The sequence below is a fragment of the Polyodon spathula genome, chromosome 12 (assembly GCF_017654505.1).
Source record: "Polyodon spathula isolate WHYD16114869_AA chromosome 12, ASM1765450v1, whole genome shotgun sequence".
Classification (NCBI taxonomy): Eukaryota; Metazoa; Chordata; class Actinopteri; order Acipenseriformes; family Polyodontidae; genus Polyodon; species Polyodon spathula.
In genome coordinates this window covers 40521522-40544939 of record NC_054545.1, presented here as the reverse complement: position 1 = coordinate 40544939, position 23418 = coordinate 40521522, and the positions used below count along the sequence as shown (strand labels likewise).

General features: G+C 37.8%; 2 protein-coding genes across 6 annotated transcripts in view; both read right to left on the bottom strand.

Annotated features, from left to right (window-relative positions):
* LOC121324441 (serine/threonine-protein kinase tousled-like 2) overlaps positions 1-7520 on the bottom strand; it is a 36003-nt gene extending 28483 nt beyond the window's left edge. For 2 of the 4 annotated variants that reach the window (XM_041266327.1, XM_041266330.1), the window contains exons 1-2: positions 3167-3805; positions 1470-1552 (exon numbers count right to left, since the gene is read on the bottom strand). In XM_041266327.1, the coding sequence (XP_041122261.1) occupies positions 1470-1550 (81 nt within the window). In that variant the 5' untranslated portion in view covers positions 1551-1552; positions 3167-3805. Of the gene's footprint in view, positions 1-1469; positions 1553-2991; positions 3093-3166; positions 3806-7371 lie in introns of those variants that run through there. The other 2 variants (XM_041266328.1, XM_041266329.1) reach the window with 2 other exon arrangements.
* A 7277-nt stretch (positions 7521-14797) lies between these two features.
* Positions 14798-23418, bottom strand: part of LOC121324050 (integrin beta-3-like) — a 47275-nt gene continuing 38654 nt past the window's right edge. For both annotated transcript variants that reach the window (XM_041265464.1, XM_041265463.1), the window contains 4 exons: positions 22301-22401; positions 21224-21343; positions 17276-17442; positions 14798-15819 (listed from right to left, as the gene is read on the bottom strand). In XM_041265464.1, the coding sequence (XP_041121398.1) occupies positions 15748-15819; positions 17276-17442; positions 21224-21343; positions 22301-22401 (460 nt within the window). In that variant the 3' untranslated portion in view covers positions 14798-15747. The remainder of the gene's footprint in view (positions 15820-17275; positions 17443-21223; positions 21344-22300; positions 22402-23418) is intronic.

The window sequence follows — 23418 nt, the reverse complement described above, 5'->3', positions numbered from 1 at the left end:
ATGAAGGCTTGGTCTATTTAAAAGCCCAGTTGTTTGACAGAAAGAAATAAAAATCTAATTGTCATTGGATATTTGACAGCCCTAATATTTATATATCTAGAAAACCGTTTACCAAATTGTGATGAAACCTGGTATTAACAATAGCACAAGGCATTATATGCTGCTTGCAAACTCTATACAGTAAGCTTGTATTGCAGGAGCACATCGTGACCAAGTAAATAACTGCAGCTAACTAACTTGGTCAAAACAGATTGAACAGTGGCAGTTCCATGAATGTTATCCTTCACATTTATTTTTCTTTTGCCATTTAATGTAAAGCTGATGAGTTATTCAAATGTATTAATAAAGTATCACCAATACAGAACAGATGAACAGTTTACTATGGATTATGAATACTAAATTCAGAGACGATCTGAAAACTTGCACACCCAGTACATAATATTCTCTTTATTTAACACTATAGCAGTATCACATTTCTCAACTGCAATTCTGTACACAACACAGTTCAAATTCAAATTGATGGAAAATATTTAGACTTGCACAGTAAGTTTTGTAGGAAAAATGTAACTACAGTAAGAGCACTTAAATAAAACTGCTAAACATAGCTGTTTTAAAACATTAATTAATAAAAACATTAGCTTACCACTGCGTGTTTCTTTAAATAGCCTGTGGCAAAGCATAAGCCTTGCACAATGAAATATGTAGTTTATTGTATGTTTTTTGTGTTGATTGTTAATATTGATTTAATTGTTTATCTGCTGTGGCGCTCCACTGGGGACGATTACCCGTCTGCGTGGAGCAGCAGCTGAAAGCAATCAGCTGTTCCAGCAGGCGGGTGGGTGTGTCAGCGGAGCGTCAGTATAAAAGCATGGCGATCGCTGTGATCGGGGCTGCTGCAAGGCCTACCCTTTTCACGGCACATTTTGATTTATAGTTTGTTGTACTGTGTTTTATTTTGCACTTTTTGTACAGTTTGCTGTATTCGTCCTCTATGCGTTACCATCGCTGGTAACGTCATATGACCACCTTTATTTTACTTTTGTTTTCTGTTTGTTTTTGTTAATGAAACCTGCACGCCTGTGCCGGCGTTTTCAACACCACCACCACCTCTGTCTCTCTGTATGCTTGAACAGCGGCGACCCACACGCGTGACTCGACGAAGACCCTGTCACATAGCCATTTAAAAAAGGTATTTAAAAAATGACATTATACCGTGACATGTCGATAACCACTGTATAATTTTTGACGGTTACCATACCGTCAAAATGTAATCCAGCGACATCCCTCTGGCACACCATTGATGTACGCTAGGGTTATCAACTTTTTCTCTACACCAATGGCTCCAATTGTAAATGTAAAGCCATGGTGAAGAATGTATGTTTCTGACATTTGCTGGAAAAACCCCTCCTTTTCTAACACTACCATATATTCAAATATACAAAAGGAACCTGCTGCAGGTTTTGACTCACTCTGCTGGCGCCAGCTCCCATGAATCGTGCCTCCAGAAGTTCCTGGCGTCGGGGGTCCAGACTATGCAGTTCTTCCATCATTTCTATGGGGTCATGGGTAAAAAAACATGGTCATGGAAAACTCACAGGACACAGAAAAGGGGAGAGGGACTTTTACTTTGGTGAACTTAATCGTTCATTGATGAGACATAAACTTTAGGCCCCCATGAATGTGGTCTGGGTAGATCCACACCAAAGCCGCTCTATATGCTTGCCTTATCAATAATGACTGGGTTAAAAGCATGTATTAAAAAGAAGCTAACTGATGCCCTCTCCATTGCTATGAAATCTGTGTGGCAAGACAGTACATTTGGCATGCCTGCTTCTATTTAAAAAATAAACAGAATAAAAAAGGTCCCCATTTGTGACTCACTACTTCTAAAAAAATCCACTCCCACAAAACTTTCTGTAACAGCAGCTGATTTCTTGTAAACCACTTTACAAACAAGTGGCAGATAAAACACAATACATACAATCTTGCTAATCTGACATGCTTATTACAAAACATATTGGTTCCAAGGAAACATCAGAAATTAAAACAATCTGGTGTCTCAGCAGCTATCAGCTTATGTTATTGTTGAAGAAAAACAAGACAACAGGCAACAGAAATAGCTATGACTTAATTAAATCATTTTTCCTAATGACCAGGGCTGATTAGTGGTGTCTAGCCAGTTGCCATAGTTCTGTCTATATAACTATCAGTGTTATGACCTCCTGGAAAAACAAGTCCCCACATTTGTGAAGTGTCAAATTGTTTTAAGCTTGAATCCCCTTTTCCAGAATGTTCAAGCTTTACCAATGAACAGTTTATCTAACGTCATAAATAGTAAATAATACAGCAAAATAAATAAATAAATAACAATAATAATAATTTTTAAAAAATTAAAGCAACAACATCAATAACAGAAACAATAACAATAATATCGCAAGAATTGTGAAAGAAAAAACGAATAGCACCTACTGTATGGTGCTTTGAAATGTTTACTTCTCAATTACCCTGCCTTTTTATGTAACAGTTTAATTTAACTAGTATGTTATTGCACTACATTTATTAAACTGACAATAGTTTAATCAAGACAATTGCCAATACGTGATTGCCATAATGAAAGTTGCCAACTACAACAATGTTTAGGCACCATTTTGTAGAATCCGCAAAACTTATTACGTGTATATTTTAAAGACTGGAACGCTACCAAAGCATCCCTGAGCTCGACTGTCTGTGCTACATGAGGTTTGCAGGTTTTTCACAAACTAGCTGTCGGATCAGGACTCCTACCAGTTCGGGGATTCAACGTGCGACCCAGGCCATATCCCCTGAAAAATGTCACGAGTTTAAAATGTATTAGTAAACATAAAATCCTGCGATTAAATAATGCAATCACCTACACCCCCACAAATACATCTCTGCTGTAAGAACCATAAGTGATCACATTAAAATCCATGTATCACCATACTAGAAATCTGACACCCCAACTTTACTTACTTGAATGTATAGTTCCCCAAAACACGATGGTTATCAATCGCTTAAATGATGTACTACCAACATAATCGATTACAATTTTAATGATGCATAACACGTTTCGATAATAATAATTTAGCACTCAAGTCATGTTTTTCACCCCCCTAGGCTGATGTTGTTTACCCCCTCTCGTGTTTACCTGTGGCGGTTTCGTGTTTCTCAGATCCCGGGATTGAGGTCTGACCGATGATTGATTATCCTCTTTCTGTTCTCAGCCCCCCACCCCCCCCCTCCAACACTCCCAACCCACGATGAGGCCTCGTTTCGATCCCCGTCTTCACCCCCTGTCAAGTTAAGGCTAGATGCACTAGCCTAATGAACCCAGTGGCACTGAATTACTCTTGAAGGGTTTTCGCTCCAGCGGCCTGGAGATCCTCGGGTTTTCCTGACCCGTAGTTGTCGATTCAAAGTGAAGGATGTACGGACTCTGTTGTTTTCTTGTAACCCTTTCCTCCCGGCCTACAATCACTATATACTCGCTCAAACATGACCTGTCCTGTCCTCCTGGTGGTTTATTTCAGCTTCAATATTAAAAACTGCTGACTTTTGTTGTTTTCAATAGATTAGCCCGGACCTGACTCCCAATGCACTACTCAGAGAATCCCTTCTATTACAACCGACTTTTGACTCCCTCTCTCCATTACCTCTCTGCTCGTAAAGAGGAACGGTCCTGTTCGGATTAGTGTTAATCTGGTTCGGTTCTCTTTTTTTCAATAATGTAAACAATAATCGGGAAACCATATTTTTTCTCGCGAGACCATATTCTCTAGGTTATTTTTTTTTTTTTTTTTTTTTTTTTTTTTTTTTTTTTTTTTTAACCCGCCTTCTCTTTCTTTCTCAACCAACCAAAAGATTTAAACGCAAAAATTTGGTCCCGAAATTTTGAGTGTGGATTATTAATTTTTAATTTCGATTACACCTGACACTAAACAGAAATCACGGTGCAACTATATATGTTTACAACAAATAGAATAAATGCATTATTAATGTATTTAGTAACATATACCGTATGCACTGATATGTACTTAGTATTTTTTGTATTGGTATAAACCCCTATACAGACACTCTGTGTTGCTCTTATGCGTGTCTTTTGTTTTCTCAATGTTCTAGAAAGGTTAGCTTTCTGGCAAAGATAACGGAAAAGCTGTAAATAAGCCCTCTGTGCTCCAAACTGAATAGCGCTAGAACAATTGCTCAAAATGTAACCCTTGGAATTCCACTATCCAATACTATTATTATTATTTGTTTATTTAGCAGACAGCTTTATCCAAGGCGATTTACATAGACTAAGGTGTGTGAACTATGCATCAGTTGCAGAGTCACTTACAACAAAATCTCACCTGAAGGAGGCACAAGGAGGTTAAGTGACTTGCTCAAGGTCACACAGTGAATGAGTGGGGATTTGAACTCCCTATGTACAAGCCCTTTAACCACTGGACCACACTGCCTCTCTTCTCTGCTTGGATGGCCTCCCTCTCCTCCATTCTAATTATCTTGACCTCTCCTGTCTTTGACACTGTTGATCATGCTATTCTCCACTCCTCTCTCTCTGACCTGGGTATCTCAGGCACTGCTCTTGCCTGGTTTTCCTCCTATATCCTTCCAGGTTTCCTGATGTGACTCTCTCGCTTCCCCTCACCCCATCTCTACAGGTGTACCTCAAGGGTCTGTCTCAAGACCTCTCCTCTTCTAACTCTACACCCTCTCACTAGGTACTCTAATCTCTTTTGGCTTCTACTACCACTTTTATATTGATGATGCTCAGATCTTCCTCTCCTTTCCCTCTTTTGACTACCACATCTCAGACTGCATCTCAGCTACATCAGCATTTTTATTTTTTTTTTAATTTAGTGGTCGCTATTAGTTTTTATTGTTTTCTCCCCCATTTAGTAATGTCCTATTATTTTTAGGCTCAGCCAACTGTTTCACACCCTCCACTGGCTCCCTATCTCTGCTCACATTCAATTCAAGACACTTGTTCTTGCCTGCCACTCTCATCACCACACTGCCCCCTCCTACCTCTAATCCCTCGTGTCTCCCTACACCCCCTCTCGCCCTCTCCGCTCCTACTCTACGGGCCGGTTGGTCATGCATTCCCTCCAATCTCTGTCCTCCCATGCTGCTCATTCTCTTCCCTAGCCCCTCTCTGGTGGAACCAGATACCGGAGAACGTCAGGACTGCTCCGTCTCTCACTGCCTTTTGCCGCCTGCTCAAGACCCCCCTGTTAGACTGCACTTGTAGATCTCTTGGTCTACCACTCCTACTATGCATTGGACTTGCCTGACCTACACGCCATGTTACTGGATCCTCAACTAATGCACTATCCTTGCACTATTATACTACTAATATGTCATCGTAGATAAAAGTTTTTGTAACCCTGTATTGCCCTATAACATCTGTAAGTAGCCTTAGATTAAGGAGCCTGCCAAATAAATAAATAAATAAATAAATAAATAATAATAATAATAATAATAATAATAATAATAATAATAATAATAATAATAATATACACAGTACAAACGTGAAGATATTATTTACTGCAGGGGATGGAATCCCACAGATGGAATATAGAGAGGGCAGTCATCACATTTTACATTTTTCCAGTGGAAATCCACTTGTCCAATTGTGATGAAACTTGGTATTAACATTATTAAGCATAAGTTGTTGAGAGTATTAGATTCTCAGCATACATATAGGGTCTCTCTGTACGTACATACGTCTGTCTCTATGTCACACTTACATTTTTACATGTAACTTGAGAACATACTAAGTTACTGATCATACTGTAAATCAGTTATTTCATAGTAATTTACCATGATACTAACACCCCATACCCTAACATTAAACTATTGTTGTCTGACAAAGCAAAAACATGTCTAGCTTGTTTCCTGGTATTCTACTGTAATGTTTTTCTACTTGGCTTGGTTTGTTACACCTTAGATTCTATGATTCTTTTTAAAGTTCCCCTTCAGCGGTAGTACTGATATACCTAGTAGGACTTTTAAGAGATTTGTTTGTAAGCTAAAGAATTGTTTTTTTTTTTTGTACCATATAATTAAAGCAGCAGATATTCCACAGTCATATTTAATTTTATACTCAAATATAATTAGATGGGGTTCCGAATATTACTGTTTTTCCTCAAACTCAAGCGGTTCTCTAGCTATATGTAAAAAAAAAAAAAATCTAAAAGAGACAGTCGGATAATCCAACAAACATGAACTTATGATATATTAACTTGTGCTAAAGAAGATCCTAGCAAGTTGCAATACTTGGCTCTACATAAAGCTGTCAGTCGTAATGAGGCAAAATCCCACTGAGTCAGTATTACAGTCAAACTGGGTAAATATTGTACCTTTACTACTGGCAACGTTGACAAATCTGTTGTTTCTTTGGTTAATTATTGTTAGATGCAGTGATGTCCATTAGCATTAACACTCTTATTCATTTCAATATTGTTCTATAGTGTCACTATAAATGTTAATTTTTAATAGATGTTTTGACATTGTGGTGGAAAATGGTTGAAATTGGTGGAAATCGGTCTATAGCCAGTTCTGAATGCAAAAATCATTCACTTTGACGTTTCATGTCATTTACTGTCATATTGTAGTCACCATTTTAAATCATGACATCTGGCACTGCACAAGGTTAAAGGCTTTTCTTTTGGCAAGGAATGATTTTACAATGTCTTGAAATTGGGATCACCCCTTCCAAGCCTTATTACATGTCAGTAACTAACCTCTAATGACTGGCATTGTTTGCAGCCAGAGATGCACAGCTGGTGTAAAATGATAAAGGGAGTAAAGCAGTAACAGACTTCCTGGAAGGCAAGACAAGCAAACTGTTAGCTTTTTTTGAAAACCTAGTGTAGTACCAGACGTCATGTTTTATAAAATGTATAACATGTGTTTCTTTCGAAACACCACATGAGATCTACGCAGTGAATGGGAGTGCCCAACAGGTAGGATTTGTAGAATTATTTTGTTAGCTACCACCGTTTTAAGAGGTATAATTGTTAACAGATTAACACAGTAAATCACAAGATTGAATATTTTTGTTACCCATTTTTCCTTATGAAAAAGTGATATCAGGCCTTAATCACAAAACTTTAAGAACTGTTTTGTTAACTAAACATTGTCCATATTATATTCATATACCCATGCCATCTGTATGCATTTTACTGTTTAATGTATGTACAATTGCGTTCCACAAGGAGCTTTTATTTTGAAGTTGCTTATTGTTGCCAACAACTGTTGCTGGCTTCACACAGCCCTGGCACAGCTACCAGTACAGACAGTACCGTAACAGAACAGTTGTACAGCAGAAGCTGACATCACGTTACGTACCAGGTATTGTGCTGGAAAACCTGACTGGGGTGATCAAGAACCGGGTCCCGAACTGCGGCCGCTTGCAGTCCTCCGATTCTGGACCAGGTCTGCGCCTACGGGATCTGCAGACACGTTTACTCCACTGTGGACCGCCGTGAGGATAAACGGAAGGGAGGCCCAATGAAAATAGTATTGTGTAAATGTATTAAAAATCTCAGTGTGGAGACTATTTTAACATTCACCAGCAGAGGGAAATGTATCCTAGGTATTAGCAGATCCGTATGGAGAGTTTGGCCAACTGTCGTCACAGGCGCCATGTGGTCACCAAACCTCTGTGGTACAGAAATGTTTTATTTGTTGTAATAAGTTATTCAAATCACATAGATAAATTGTGTTTAGGTTAATTTTATTAAATCAACACATTACTGATAAAGAGTACCGAGTCATCCTCTATACATTGAGGGTTAAACCTTTGCTAAATTGATTTTGTTCCTTACCGCTAGCCAGCATCACAATGTTTTAAAAGAATAAAAAACAAAAAACAATACCGTCTTCAGTATTTATTTTACATTGTATTTTTTATCAGTACTTTAGCTTTTTTTTTTTTTTTTTATCTTGTAGTAGTTGATAATACATAATATCTAGAATTATTATAATGATCAGCTGTTGACTATGCCTGTTATAGAGATCTGAAGAGTGAACAGCTGATCGCTGTGTTTGGGAGAGTCTATACACATAAATCGCAGTCAATTCAGATTAGAACATTTTACTTTCAGTTTAAGGGCAACTTCAAAATCCTGTCCTGTCTCAAAGTGTCTGGTAAGTAGTGGAGCCAGTTGGAAAGTCTAGATGAGATGAGGTGGCCTGGCAAGAAAACTGATTAACCCCATATTTTGTATATTAAAAAAATCAACGCTCCTCTGCCGTTCCCACTGAGATGAGTATGAACATCAGATAAATGTAACTTGAAAGCAGGTAATGTGTGCATTCATTTGACATTTTTACTTCATTATTAGCATGCATTTTTTCAAAGCACTTGTAAGTTTTTTTTTTTTTTTTTTTATATCCTATAAAGTCAAAAGGACATAAACAAAACTTAATTGAAAGAGTTCAGTTATGTTGTTCTTAGTGTTATCATTTTAACTTTTTTTCTTGTATATATACGAAACTCTTACAAAACTGAATAAATCATCAACACATAACTTACACATTTTGAATTACTGGCGTTTATTTGTGTTAACATGTAAATATAATTTAAAAAAAAACAAAAACAAAAAAAAAACGTCTTTACTAGCTTATATTGTAATAGTACTCGGGTACGGCTGTTTATATTGTTTACGGTTTAGCTGATTGCTCCAGCAAAAAAATCCAATGAGTTGAAAGGGTTTTGCAGTAACATAGGTTTAAATAGGTAAAATTGATAACGGCCATATAACGTCCCAAAAGAGATATGTAGACACATGTATTTGAGGTAATACTCAACTACATGTGTCTACATATCAGTTATGTGTGTGTTTTAAATAATTACTATAACAAGTGGTGTGCATGCTGTGTGTTGAATTCGTAGCAGGCCTGTAACTGCATGCAGAGTTTAAATAAACAGCAAGATTCCCAGCATCTCCGGAGGATATAGAACGGATAACACTATGTAACACAATTTTTGTTCCTGGGTAGTAAGTGTTATTTCCTAATTGCTTATGCCTCAAATGTATAGAAAATGGCTAGTATTACCCACAAACTTTGCTTTTGTGAACAGGACAGTGATATTTCAAAATATCACTATTTCCAATGGGAAAACGGGCAAATGTGTGTCTTTTCATTCACATAAAGTCAGAAAAAAACAACATATGAATCCAAATTAACATGTATTTATACTAAAGTAATATAAAAATGACTACAAAAGATTTAGAAGCGAGTAGTTTTTCGAGATTTACGATTATACTGTGTAGTCATTTTTGTTTTTAAAATTAAATGGTCAAACTCGTCTACAACCCACACAACTGCACCACTAGCCAGAGGTAATATTATTTTATGTAATCTGGGTGCTTAATTTCAGTTTGTCCTGAGCTGAACTGAATTTGTGTGTCTCCTGCCAAAGAGAAATTTAGCGGCTCAAGTTAACTGGCTAATAGTTTGTGGATTACTAAAAACAGCTTGAAAGTAAATGGACAGACACAGGAGATTAAATCCCTGTGTGTGTGTGTGTGTGTGTATATATATATATATATATATATATATATATATATATATATATATATATATATATCACAACATTATTTAGCATAAATTCAGAGAATAAGATGAAACTTGGTGTACACATTCTTCACAAAATTTGATAGCTCTAATTCTGATTTTACTGCCATGGCAGGGGATTGACTTTGTTTATCCTTTTCAGAATTATATACTAAATACATTTATTGCCCCCAAGCTATCCCCCTAACTCATGCCCTTTAGCCCTGGCATTGGTCACTGAACTGCGTGTTCTGTTTGTGTGTGTGTTCTGTGATTGGTTGTTTATGATCTGTTAATGTTCTGTTGTTAGGCACGCTGGACTTGCAGGGCGGTGCTAGTAGCCTTCATCCTATCCCGCAAAAAGATGCTCACAGAACTGACGGTGCGCTTCATATGAACCTGAAAGGAGAAATAACTGTATGGGGTGCTGTGGTTGGCTGACGGCCAATAACAATGCATCTGTTCAGTCTATTATTGTTAACAATAACAATGCATCTGTTCAGTCTATTATTGTTAACAATAACAATGCATCTGTTCAGTCTATTTATTCAATGCCACCAAATGGGCATTTAACAACTTTTTTTTTTATTTACCATTACACCACTGCTAGTAGCTGTGGGAAATATTCCCTGAATGTGAACAGTTCAATGATTATTATTTATGATGCCTTACAGATTTATGAACTTGAAAGAAAAAAATAATCCAAGTTTAAAACAGCTGACCCTTTCTTTATTGGTTTATGGATAACAAATACAATAAACAGAGACAACAATGTCACATTAAAAAAGCGTTAATAACTTTACAATAACCTCAAACTTGAAGTGGCAAAGGTCCCAATTCAATTAACTTTACCTGGTGAAAACAGAATTAAATTATATAAACAATCTTCCATAACTATTAAACACTCAATAACACTAAATTTAGAAATATTTAAAAAACCTAATCAATTCAATGCCGAACGTTTTGACAAGAAGTCATTGGGGGAACTTTTTTTTTTGATTGAATAAGTTTCTTTTACTATTTCCAAATAATTTAAATAAACAAACTAAAGTGAAGAAATATTTATTTTTATTCTACTACCATGATAATCACATTTAAATCATATATTGCAATTTCCTAAAACAGCAAAATACAATGTGAATAAAATAAATGAATTCCTTTATAAAGATATAAAGCATGGCTTTGTCCTCTAAGAAGCTATCTGACACCCCCTGTAGTTATGCAATCTAACAACACAGGAAAACAAGCAACATGATTGGTTTGTGTGATCATTTCCCAATGTATTAAACGTGTTGTGGTGCAAATATAAGTATAATATATCAGGCTTGAAACTTTTAACTTGTGAGTCATTAAAAGAATGTTTTTTCAGTCTGTTGCTTTGAATAAAACCAAGTTTGACATTCCCAAAACTGTTCTGCACTATAGGTGGTTTTATTAACAACAGTAAAGAATAGTTTCATAAATATCAACCTGGGTTGTATTCATAAAAACAGACTTTAAAAGTATTCTTTAAACAACTCCCATAGTAGCTGAACTACATCAGAATGTGATATATAGCCTCGGCCCATTACTGTATCCTTTACAATGGGTTACGAGTCATGGCTATAAGAATAATAGAAAGCCACTATACTCTGCAAAAGATGACTTGTTTGGTTGACAAAGTCCTAAAGCACTAAACCTCTCCAATGCTTTAGCAGACCAGGACCACAGTTCCCTGCTCTGTGCAGTGAAGCCCAAATGTAAACCAGCAGAGTTCATTCTGATAAAGTCCACAAAGCTATGGCAGACTGTAGTAAACACAAAAACAGACACCAACCAATCCCCTGCTGTGGATGACCATTAAACATTTCTTTGTCAATTCTTATTCTATACTATTCTGTACATACTGTTAATATTTGTCATGCTCTGCTTTTTCAGCATACCGATAATTAAAAATGTACAACTATTACACTGACATACATAATTTATTAAGAAACATATGCCTTTAACAGCTCAGTCACTCAGAGTTCTATTTCTACACCAGTGTGATCAAAAGGCAGGACTGGGATGTCCTGAGTTGAAGATACAATAATGTATTACTGGAATGTTTTAGGTCCTGTTTAGTACCTAATAAAGCATGTGAGACAGTGGGAAAGGAATGCTTCCTGCCTTTCATGATGAGTATCCACAGGTCAAAACAACCAATGCATTTCAATGTGAATGTTTCCATGAACAAGCTATACTGCTCTATAGCTAAACAGTAGGCTAGGCCCGTCTGTCTAATATGAGGTTGAGCAATTAATTCACATTAATAAAATACCTGTATGACATCAGTAGTGTGACATTTTGAGAGTGATCATATTCTCCAGATTCCAAGTAAACAAGTTAGGCTGTAACACTTTATAATATGTGTAGTGATTTACAAGTAGTACATCATTTCCTGTTGAGTTCACAAGAAGTGATCTATTCAAGACATACTCCTGTGTTATCTACAGTGAACCCACGTTTTCCTCGTCTTACCATACAGTAAACAGCAGCTACATTATTACAGTGCTATTGGACTGGTGGAAATACACTTTCTACATTTTTTCTAAGAAGGAAAAGCTGCACTGTTGCGGCCGTTAGCTTCAGTGGGCAATGAAACTGAGCAGAAACTGGAAACAAAATCTGCAGTAAATAGAATTCTGGGAGCTTTCCACAAACTTTTTTCCAAGTGCAATTACTTTGACGCATGAGGTATTGAACAAATGCCACATTTCCATCTGCACCTTGAAACCAGTCAGTAAAACTGCAACTCTTGTTCTAATACTGGGCTGTTGCACATCACACAAAAACATCTGTATGTAATAACTGGTGAGCAATTTTTGTCAATGAGCTCATTCAGTTGATATTTCTCATAGTAATTGGGCGGTTATTTCGGGAAACCTGCGCTCATTAACACAAGCAACAGAATGTGACACCAGTACGAGCTAATAACTCGCTGAGATAGGCTAAGGGCTAGGTGTACTAAAATGTTGCAAATGAGTTGAAAGTCTAGGGTGAAATGTGCTAAACTAGCGCCATGCTATTTGCAACTTTTTAGGGAATGCTTTGCGGCAGCAGTTTTACTTTGTGGTTCAAGCTTAGATGAATATGTAATTATGGGCGTTCCTGCATAACTTCACAAAAAGGAGGAAGGCATAGTGCAAATGAGGGTTCTCAAATATTATAATGAGATGTATGAAAGCTCCCAGCAATTGCAAGATTTACACTTACAAGCCTTGAAAACAAATTTCTATGGCATTTCTGGTTGCCCCAGCGTGCTGGAAGCAATACACTGCGCACATGTGCCACTAACCCCTCCAGTTCATTCTGAGCATCTGTATAGGACCATGATCTTTTGTCAATTATCTAGGTTACTGAGTAGGCCAAGTTATAATAATAATAACAATAATAATACAAACTTAATATGATTTTAATATGGTAAAATCATTAAGTTTCAATTTAAATGAATATTTTATTTGCATTGTACACCAATGTGCTCAATGCAGCAGCATGATTTATTGTGTGCTGCTAGTAGGTTAAAGTAAAAAAAAGTGTGCTAGGTATCATTTAATTTTATTTCTGTACTGTATACTGTATAGGCCTACTATACAGATTCATATTTTTACATAATGTAATGTGCAGCCAACCCAAAACACATTAGTGTTATTTCAGCACGATAATTTATACATTTACAATACATTGAGCACTATAAATTTATGTGTGTGTAAATTATTATTATTTTTTTTATAAATACGACACCTCCTTATGTTGGACAAACATGTCCGGTTTAGCAAGGGACTACTGCATGATTATGAAAAGCTTTTGGGGGGTGAAGTTGGGGGTCCCACTATAGAATCTGATGGGATTAAACTAATGGGATTTTTTTTATATATATATATATTGTATTAAAAGAGGTAAAACGAAGGCGGAACAGAATGCATTGTACAGATGATGTTTACATTTAACATAAACAATGTTATTTTGATTCTTGCATGTATAGACGTTATCCTTAGGGCTCCCTCTGCTGCAGTAAACCACAACTCTCGCAATGTATAATGCTAGAGACCTTACTAAAAAGATGCAACAAATATTTAAATTAGCATGCTGAAGCTCTCTTCATTAACATATTTTCTCTTAGTACTATGATAAAATGTTTACTTTGCTAAGTGTCGCAATGGAAATGCAAACTGTGGTATGTTTGCACTGTGACTGGCCCATCTTAGTACACCTACCCCTAAGCAGAGTAAGCCCCCCACAGCAAGCAACACAGAATTGAATTACTCTGGCAAGAAAAAAATGCTCACCAGAGATTATAAAAAATACTGTATGGGGTAGTGTGTGATAAATGAGAATTTAATGCCCTCCATCGTTAGCATCCCACCCCACGGATGGACATTCCATTCTCATATCACACCCTATCCCATGCAGTATTTTCTATCTGTCACATGTTACGCAATATTTTCCAATATTTTCCTGATAATATTATATATTCACATCCCTAATGTTCTGTCTACATATTTTTTCTGCAGACTACACCCGCCTCTCTCGTCCTTTGCACTTTTCATTGGGCACTGAATAGGTACCTTCCACCATAAATGTGAGTTAGAGAGACAGAGGCCTTCACTCTGGACACTCAGACGGTAACTTCCACTATTAGTATGGATTGAGAGATCGGGTCCTGCCAGCCCACAATCTTAACTGGGCCTGACAGGGTCCCGCTAGAAATCAATTTGATCTCGAACTGCTGCTGATGGAAATGAACAAGTCTGACACTAGAAACCAAAGCAGTTTTGGTCCTGTGTTATAATGTAACTATTAGAGGCATAGACTTATAATGTTATAAATAGATTAATACATATGGATAACACTATGGATACAACAGAATTAGCTCTGCACTACCCAGTAAGGATGTGCAAAAAAAACAGCTTGGTTGATATCCACTTCCACTTTAGCAGGTTTCCAAAACAGATAGCATTACACGTTCCCACATGTCCTGACAACTTTTTCACTTAGAACTTTAAAGTCTTTTCAAAATGGCATTTGAGGTCTGTCCTCTTCACCACATCTCTGGCTTTTTTATTCCGTATGGATCGTTATTGCTGTGTTTCCTGTTTGACAATGTGGGAAATAATCCTTGTACTATCAGTGCACTAGAGCAGCCATTCTGAAAACAGCTCTGAAACAGACTTTAAAGTGTAAAAAGTTGTCAGGATATTAACAAGGAAAATAAAAATGACAGCTGTGTTATTTAAACAGTTGCAACAACACATGTAACACTATATTTTCTGGATTCACCTGGTAACATAATATTGTAATAGTTCTATCATTTGCAAAGACAATCTTTTTTTTTTTCTCTGATAGGGGAAGTCATATTTAGAATTTCAGCATGGGTATTTTGACAATGAAATAACACAAGACGTTTTTTTGGCATCAGTCAAATCAACTACTAGCTAAAGATTCAAGGATATATCAAAACTTTGTTTCTATACAGTTGCCAGGTAAAGGTTACCTGAAAGGTGCCTCAAGTTAAATTGTCCAAACAGTCATAATGAACAACAGTAGCTAAACAAAGATAGCACACTAGCCTTGCCTATTGTTCCCCTCATATTCTCTACCAATATTAAAAAAATGGATGTCCATTGCACCCCCAATCACTGTATTCTATCAGTGCAATGTTTTTACAAATCCATCCACACATACATGCAAACACAAGCTCAGAGAACAAGCCGATTTCCCAGTACCGGCTCAAACCAGTAATTCCTAAACCATTTCCAACTGTGTAGCCCTACTCATTACATAGTCCTAACTAGTATGACATTTAAAATAACAACATCCTAGAAGCCTAGACACAGTTGCTAATTATTAAAATAGGAAGTTATCAATGATGTACAGCAATGTAACAATTAAACTACACATTAACCACTCAGTACTGGGTTCCTTTTGTTAAATTGTCATGCCTCCCCCACATCCACAAAACTGATACCCCCTATTCCCCCATCCCTTTGTATGAGAAACCAAATGTCACTGACAATGCACAGGTGAAGGATTACCCTGAGTTCCATTTCAACTTGGCTTTTGATAACATGCAACATTACTTTTGCAAACCCCCAACAATCCCATGTAAACAGCCCCCCCACCGAGTCTCCATGCTCCTCAGTGTCACTCTGCATTTCCACGGTATGTCACATTCGTGAAGGTGGAGGTTGCTCCTTTGTACAGCGGATTATTGGCCTAGAAGAAAATGAAGACAGTTGTTAGAAATAGTAATGTATGTCTTCCCCTTGCGCTAGGTTCAAATCCACCTCAAAAATCCCCCTTATAAAAGGTTTATCACTGTAAAGTTCCAATGCCTCTCCCATGACTATGCTATATGCTACACTATCATGGTTTACCACACCTCTCTGTGCTTTACAATGCTTATCTATGCTTTAACATGCTTTCACTGTGCTTTATTACTATCTATGCTTTTATTATGTAGATTTTAATAAGGACCAAGCTAAATGCGTTTGGTGGTCTCAAGGCTGATTAGAAAGACAAAGTGTATATTAGAAGGGTCCAGGACTAATTGGCAGGGATGACTGTTTAGCCCTATTAAGTGCAGTGCATTGGCTAGTGTTGTGCGGCTCTCATAACCTCAACACTTAGGCTCCTTGGTTTTATGCAATGAGTTGTGGGTGATGGACATAAGACTGTGACCCCAGACTCACTGCAGATATTCATGCTACTAAAGATTTATTGTGGCTGCTTGGGTACCGTCCAGACTTCAAGACCTCCTTAAGTTCACTTTTCAGTGGCCTGCACATGTAGTTTACCAGATCACCTGATCTGAGGCACCTTGACTTGTATGTGGTGATAGAATGATACACCACGGATCACAAAACACGTTATGGTACCTATACTTTGTATTATGTTCAAATCTGATCAAATGATCATTAATGATATATTGATGGCTGATGGCTTATAAATCACATTTATTGTTCATTCAGCCATTTGGTGGACTAGAAGTAGGAATAATGACACATGGGCTGGGCTATATGAACTCCCAAAAAAGATTGTGAAAGGAAGTACACATAATTGAGGAGTAACCGTTTGTTTCTGTAATACATTTTCTCAGATGCACCAACAACTACGTGACTATGCTCCCCACTCGATGCAGTTTTACTCAGTGGAAAAGGAGAGCCCCATTTGAACATATTTAGTTAACTGTGACCCTTTTGAAATGTAGGGGTGGCTGTACATTCTAGATTGCAGGTTAGGGAAAGTTAACATAGTGGATGCATTTGAAATAATTATTTTATAATTACGAAATGTAGTATAATAAGTAAAAACACAATCAGAATGTTATGATGCCTCTGAATGTTGGTCTTTAAAACCAAAACATTATTTTTTTAAATAGTAAACTCATTGTTAATCTGTCTCATTTTAAAATAAATGCTTACTACGCAGTTAGAGTAACAAAGTACTGTAGGTGTCTGGCAGTGTCGTTACAACAACTTTGTAAACCAATAACTGAACTCAGCTGGTTTTCTCTGTAGAATCTATATTTATGCATCTCTCTCTGTTTGTAGTTCTAGTTGCACTTTAGTGGATAGCTGCATGTTAACCAGCTTTATTTTTATATCCTGCATATTGAGTGACAGCTTGTTTTGTCCCTCCCGGAACCCACAGCCCTCTTATCTCCCCTCACCGTGTCCCACTTGGCGTGGGCACGCTCCTCCTCAAACTTGGCAAACTCGCGGCGGTCGTGAATGGTGATGAGCAGCTTCCAGATTAGCAGGGCAGCCAGGCCGATGAGCAGGATAGCGCCTGCCACTGATAACAGGACCACCAGGATGTCAGGACCCTTCGGGCATTCTGTGGACCACAGATAGACCAAGACAAAATTAATGCTGTTTCGTTTGTCATATTCCCCTAAGCACATTAACTGTATGGCAGTCAGTGACAGTATTATAGGAATGCTGCAATGCTACAAACCTTTTACAACATGGTAGCACAGTGTTAACAATGTGATTAAGAGACCTTATTAAATTAAATTACCCCAGAGGAATGCACAAAGTTATTTATTCCAATGTATTATTAACACCATTTTTTTTTGCGAAAAACATCATGAAAAACATACAGAAAAACCTCAAAAAAAAAAAAGGCTTCTTTTTATTCTTACATTTTTTTTTATTTCCAATTGTGTTGCTTTAACTTATGCTTTTCTCGCTCTGATATATTTACACACATACACACAACATTTTGCAAAAAATTTTTTGGGGAAAAACAGTTGGAAATGGTTACTGCAAACTTTATGTACAGTAAATGTCAAACAGTTTTGTGAAATCGGGCCCAAACAAACACATCAGACAGTTAAAAATAAGCTTATTGAAGATGAGTTTTAACAAATTCTAAACAAAAATAGATTTAGAAGACCAAATTGCTAGAAATCTGAAAAAAAAAAAGTGTTAATGTGTGACTCTGGTAGTAGTAACATGCATCTCTGAAAGTGTTTGATGATACAGCTCCTGGGAGTGCGGTCTATGGGAGTGTTCAGCTTGTGTAAGTTTCACAATTAGACAATTGCAACACATCAGCAATGGAACATGACCGGCAGGCTTGTAAAAGGCAGTCTGAGTCAGGACGCCTGCTTATTATTGGATCACCTGCACCGTGTAATCAAATTGTTTCACAAGATGAATACCAGCTGGGCTGGCAGAAAAACAACCAGCCAACTCCTTTTCTACTGTATTTCAGTCGCAGGTTTGAATCCTGCTTTATATTACTGGGAAGGTTAAAGGGAGTAAGGCTTTAAAAAAAATTCTTACAACACATTGTTTTTGCAAATCTCTTATCATTTTTCTAGAAATCATTGTGAAAATCATGTTTTCACTTTGACTCTCGTACAGCACACTGCAGACTCACTCCTTGTGGAGCAGGTGATAAGAACCGACTTTACATCTTCAACCTTCAGCTACACATAGGACATTGATGCCTCTTTTCCACTGTACAACCGAGCGGCGCCGGGGCCGTACCGAGCCCTCATGGTGCGGTTAAGGGGAGCCTGGGTTGTTTTATCACTGCACAGCCAAGCCGTGCTACTGACGTCACACGCAACAGACAGTTGTTATTAAATATTGTTATTAATTAACTAAGTTTGCCAAAATGTGTGCAAACAAATGGTGTTCAAAAATTAATAGACCAACGGTGCAGCCATATCGTGTAACGCTACATTTTGTGAATATATTTCTTTATAATCCACAAATTTTACTGATTATAGTGACTTAAAGTTCAATTAGTTCTGTTGAAGAGAAAAAAGAAGGTTTTAAAAATATGATTGGTCAAATATACCCAGTTCAAGGAGAGTTGTTTTTTGTATGGGTACTAAAAAAAAGAAGCTGTGCGAACTCAACAAGAGCCATAGTTATATGTAAGGTAAAGGTCGCTGGCTGGTCGCAGTGCTATTTTATTTAGCCTCAGAATTAGTTTTGTCTTGTTTACAATATCTGTTGCAAACTGCAACAAAAGTCAATAGCAGTGCTTGAGAACACAGCAGGGCTCGGGCACAGAAATATCGTGCGTGCACGTCCAGCGATTTTTGAAAAACTGCATCTGCACAGGCATGGTATCAAGGAGGGATACAGAATTCTGTGGGGTACAGAAATCTGCATTATACCTGAGATACATGCCTTGGTTCAAATGTCAGTGAGTGAAGTTTTTTCCAGTGTAGGTGCAAATCTGTATGTAGATGTAAAACAAACAAACAAACAAACAAACAAACACAAACAAACACACACATAACCGTTTTGTGTTCAGGCCCTAGGCACATGCCTAGTTTGCTTACGCATTAATCCGGCCCTGTGTACCGTACCCATGGTTTATGTCCCTTTGCTTCAAATCGTCACATCTTCCTGAACACTTCTATCTGCCAACAGATAAGCTAGAGCCTGCACTTCCTCAGCATCCCAAGGGTGTACCTTTCGCACATCACGTTTGTTGCCTGCCATGTTCCTTGTTGTTTATCTTTGTAGAGTGTACTGACTGATGCAACGTAATGACGAACATCCTTAACCCCGCACCTGGCCCGGCCTGGCTTGGAGCCAGATTCAGATGTCTTGTGAGGCCGGAGTTTCAGTTTGGTTCTTGGCTTGACAAATAGCCAATGGAGAACCACCCGCATCCGTACTGTACCGAGCCCTCATGGGTCGGGTGTGTCAGTGGAGAAGGGGTATGAGTGGCATCAGGTCCTGGAACCTGCCACTCTGGTTAGGATCACACTCTGGTAATATCTCTTGCATTTACCAGTCAATTGTTTTCCAATCCATTTTATATCACTTAATTAAAAGCATAATATTTACATGCACGTTGCTGTACAATACTGAAATGTTCTGAATTTTGTACAGTAACACATAGCATAGAGAAAACACTGCTACATGTATACTTACACCTTCCCTACGTATTTAATTATTACAACATGCTGTACACGTATAGTATGACAGACTTAAAATGTCTTTTTTATTTATTTATTTATTTTTTTAAGAACACTATTAGTATCTAGAACTATATTTCAGTTCCACAGCAAAACAGGGATATTTGTTGTCCCTATTTATGCTCAGTCCCTTAAAAGTGGCATTAAAAAGGTGTTTTGCTTGTTTTTAAGGCACTGCATTGCACCTACCAGAAAGATTACAAAAATGCACAAATCCTGATATTCATGTGTACGGGTATAGATGAGCACAGTAATTACAGACCCTGCAACACGTGTTCACTTGTTTTCTGGGTGTTGATCAGCTGTCTCTGACAAACACAGCTACCAAACTGCTGTATTTATTAGCTGTAATTACAGCACTTGCATTATTTTGGATTAGTGGGAGCCCCTCCCTGTTTCTCTGGGTTTGGGATATATTAACAAACAGACATGGATAAGCAGGTAACTAACACTAACACAAAATGAGCCTCTGTAAATACTTGCAGTGCTTGCAGGTCCCAGACCTACCAGGTGGGGTAGACTCCTACATAACCACACTCAAAGCACTGCTTAAGCCTGGCAATTAGAACCAGTGCTGCGCAGCCCACACACACCCCGGCTGGCTTTATTACACACTGACACTAATTCTGCTGCGTTTTCCCAAACTGTAAATTGATTTTCCATTCCCCCGCTGCTGATAACAGCTCAGCTAGACTGATCTTAAACCTAGGTAGATTAAAAAAGGAGTGTATGCCTTTAAATGAACTGGCTGTAATGGAATGGGAGTATTCTAGAGGCATATGCAACCAGCAAGAAAATGAGTGCTGACAACCGAGGCCAACTGATAAGAATTATAAATCACCTATGACAAGTCAAATGATCACTGTTACTGTCACAGTGCTTACCTTGTGTGCAGATGTGTATGAAACATAACACACTTCTACAAAACAACACTTTTTACATAGTAGTCCCTTGAGTGCAGTGTTTTTGTATTCTTAACAAGTTAATTCTCGCTCAGTCTGCTTGAGAGGACATCTGTTATGCAATGAGACACCTCACACACAACGTAATACCTTGTTAGGAACATGCATCCTGTAGCATGTCTGTAAATACAGCAACTGGTATCATGATAAAGATCCCTGCAGCAGGTTCCTTTGTATATAAATCCTATGTAACAAAGTCCCTCACCTCGTTCTTCGACCACATAGAGGACTGATGTTCCACTGGCATCTTCATAGTACTGGAACCTCACCACGCAGTCATCTTCGTCTTTGTAGGTACAGTTCATAGCATTCTTATCATGCAAACCTGAACACAACAGGAAACAGGGTTATCACCACCTTTGTACAGAACTCCCTTGTTATTTTGCTATCTGGCATAAAGAGGAGTTTCAATTTGCGCTTGATAGACCGCTCCAATGTGGCTGTTTATAAGGTTTGTAATTTTTACATCATGCAACTCAAAGTATTTGATATAAATCCCTTTGGGCAAAATTTTCGACTTCTTGTTTAGGTCATCACATCATGGAGACTTTTTAAGTCAGAAGTTGAAAGCACAGCTGTTGCCTCAAAGTAGACCTCCCCAGAATGTCTTCCTTGTAAGTACAGCACAACCATTACAGTGCAACCATTAACCTGTCCTCCTGCAACACTGCGCCCCCAGCGGATGGAAGAAATGCAAAGGTAAAACATACCACATAGAAAACATAGTTTTTTTTTTGTTTCCATCCACTGGGTACAGAGTACCCATAATTGCCTGAGTTGTTTGGGGGGAGTTTTTTCTTTTTTAAAATAATACCCTTGACCATTTGGAGTAATTAACTTGGGAAATGTAGCCTTTTGTTTACCAAGGCTACGAAAATCCAACATCTAACATGTATGCAGTGTATGTCTGTTTGTATAAAATATTTTAAAGCTATGGAGAGTCATATTTTAATGACTCTAAAAAGGAAAGTATTTAGGTACTTTGCCATTGAAAATCAATAGAACAGACCTCACTGTTTCTGCTACACAGAAGTCATTTACTGCAGCATGCTGCTCCAGATACCATGGTGCAGATCAAATGGCTGGGAGGAAAAGACTTGCAACTCACTTGCTTTGCTGAGAAGGCATTATTAGTGAGCTTACTGGGCTTGAAGAGTTCTGTCATTCAGATGCACTTCATTATGATGTGTTCCAAAATATTACTCTTTACACCAATTAAGAAAACAATAAAAACTATATTGTTTTTTGTTGTAAAGCTGCTGGATTGCGTGGCTGTCCTTACCAAGGTCTTTCACCAGTATAATTTCATCTCGGCAAATTCGGGCGCAGGTCTTATCATCACTGAGTTTGCCCCTCTGGAAATTTCTGCATTCCACACAATCCCTAGACAGAAAAGAAAAGTGGGGAATTCATTTAAAAATAAAGTTGATGCTTTCGAATAGTGACCAATTTAATCTCTACTGGATAAGCAATTCTCTCTTTCTATAGAGCAAAATAAAAGTGAAGCATGGCTGCTGGTGTGCATAGTGAGTCATATAGTCAGGGGAGAGCAGGGGAGCGTCCAGGCTGTGCGCAGTTGAAGGTCTTTTGGGGATTCCACAGGGAACATCGCATTGGCTTTAGCACTCTTGCACTGCTTCTTCTCATCAAAATACAGCAGACCCTACAGGCCAGGCACCTGGTGAGCTCACTGACACCTGCTCTCTAGTTCCTGGGTGTAAAGAGGCAGTTGGCTAGGTCATGAGATTGGAGGATGCCCACTGACCTTCACTGCTCTTGAGCTGTGTAGGAAATTGCTGTGGTAAGTAACTGGTTTGGGGAGGGAATCAGGGCTAAAATAATTGGGCATTCGAATATGTACATACTGTATATCTGGAGGAATGGACAGGCAACTCCATACATCATCAGATCATTTTATTTTTTATACTCTCAACTTACTCTAAATAATTTAGTAATTTTTCCCTAATAATGTTTCTTACATGTTTCATATTCTATTACAGTATTTGTGTTCTGTATGATTCCATATTTTTGTTTTTGCTTACATCATTATTTGCTTTGCTTACTATTAGTGCAAAATACATTTCAAAGTCTCCTCTAGACTGAAGTAAGTGAGGTAGGAGGGAAGCATATTAGCATTGAGGTATGCAGCAAGCCTCCTAGGTCTCTGCACTGAAGCAATAAGGAAATTGGTGTGATGTGGGAGTGGATTGTTTGGTGGTTGAAAGAAAGAAACAGTGCTATAATAGCAATATAATGATTAGATGACAAAATAGAGGTACTCTCTGAAAATATATCATGTAAACATTTTTGTTTATAACATCTACGAACAAAAGGAGTCCATTTGGCCTATCTAGTCTCCTCCGGTTCCAAGTAGCCGATTGATCTCAGAACTGTCAAGAT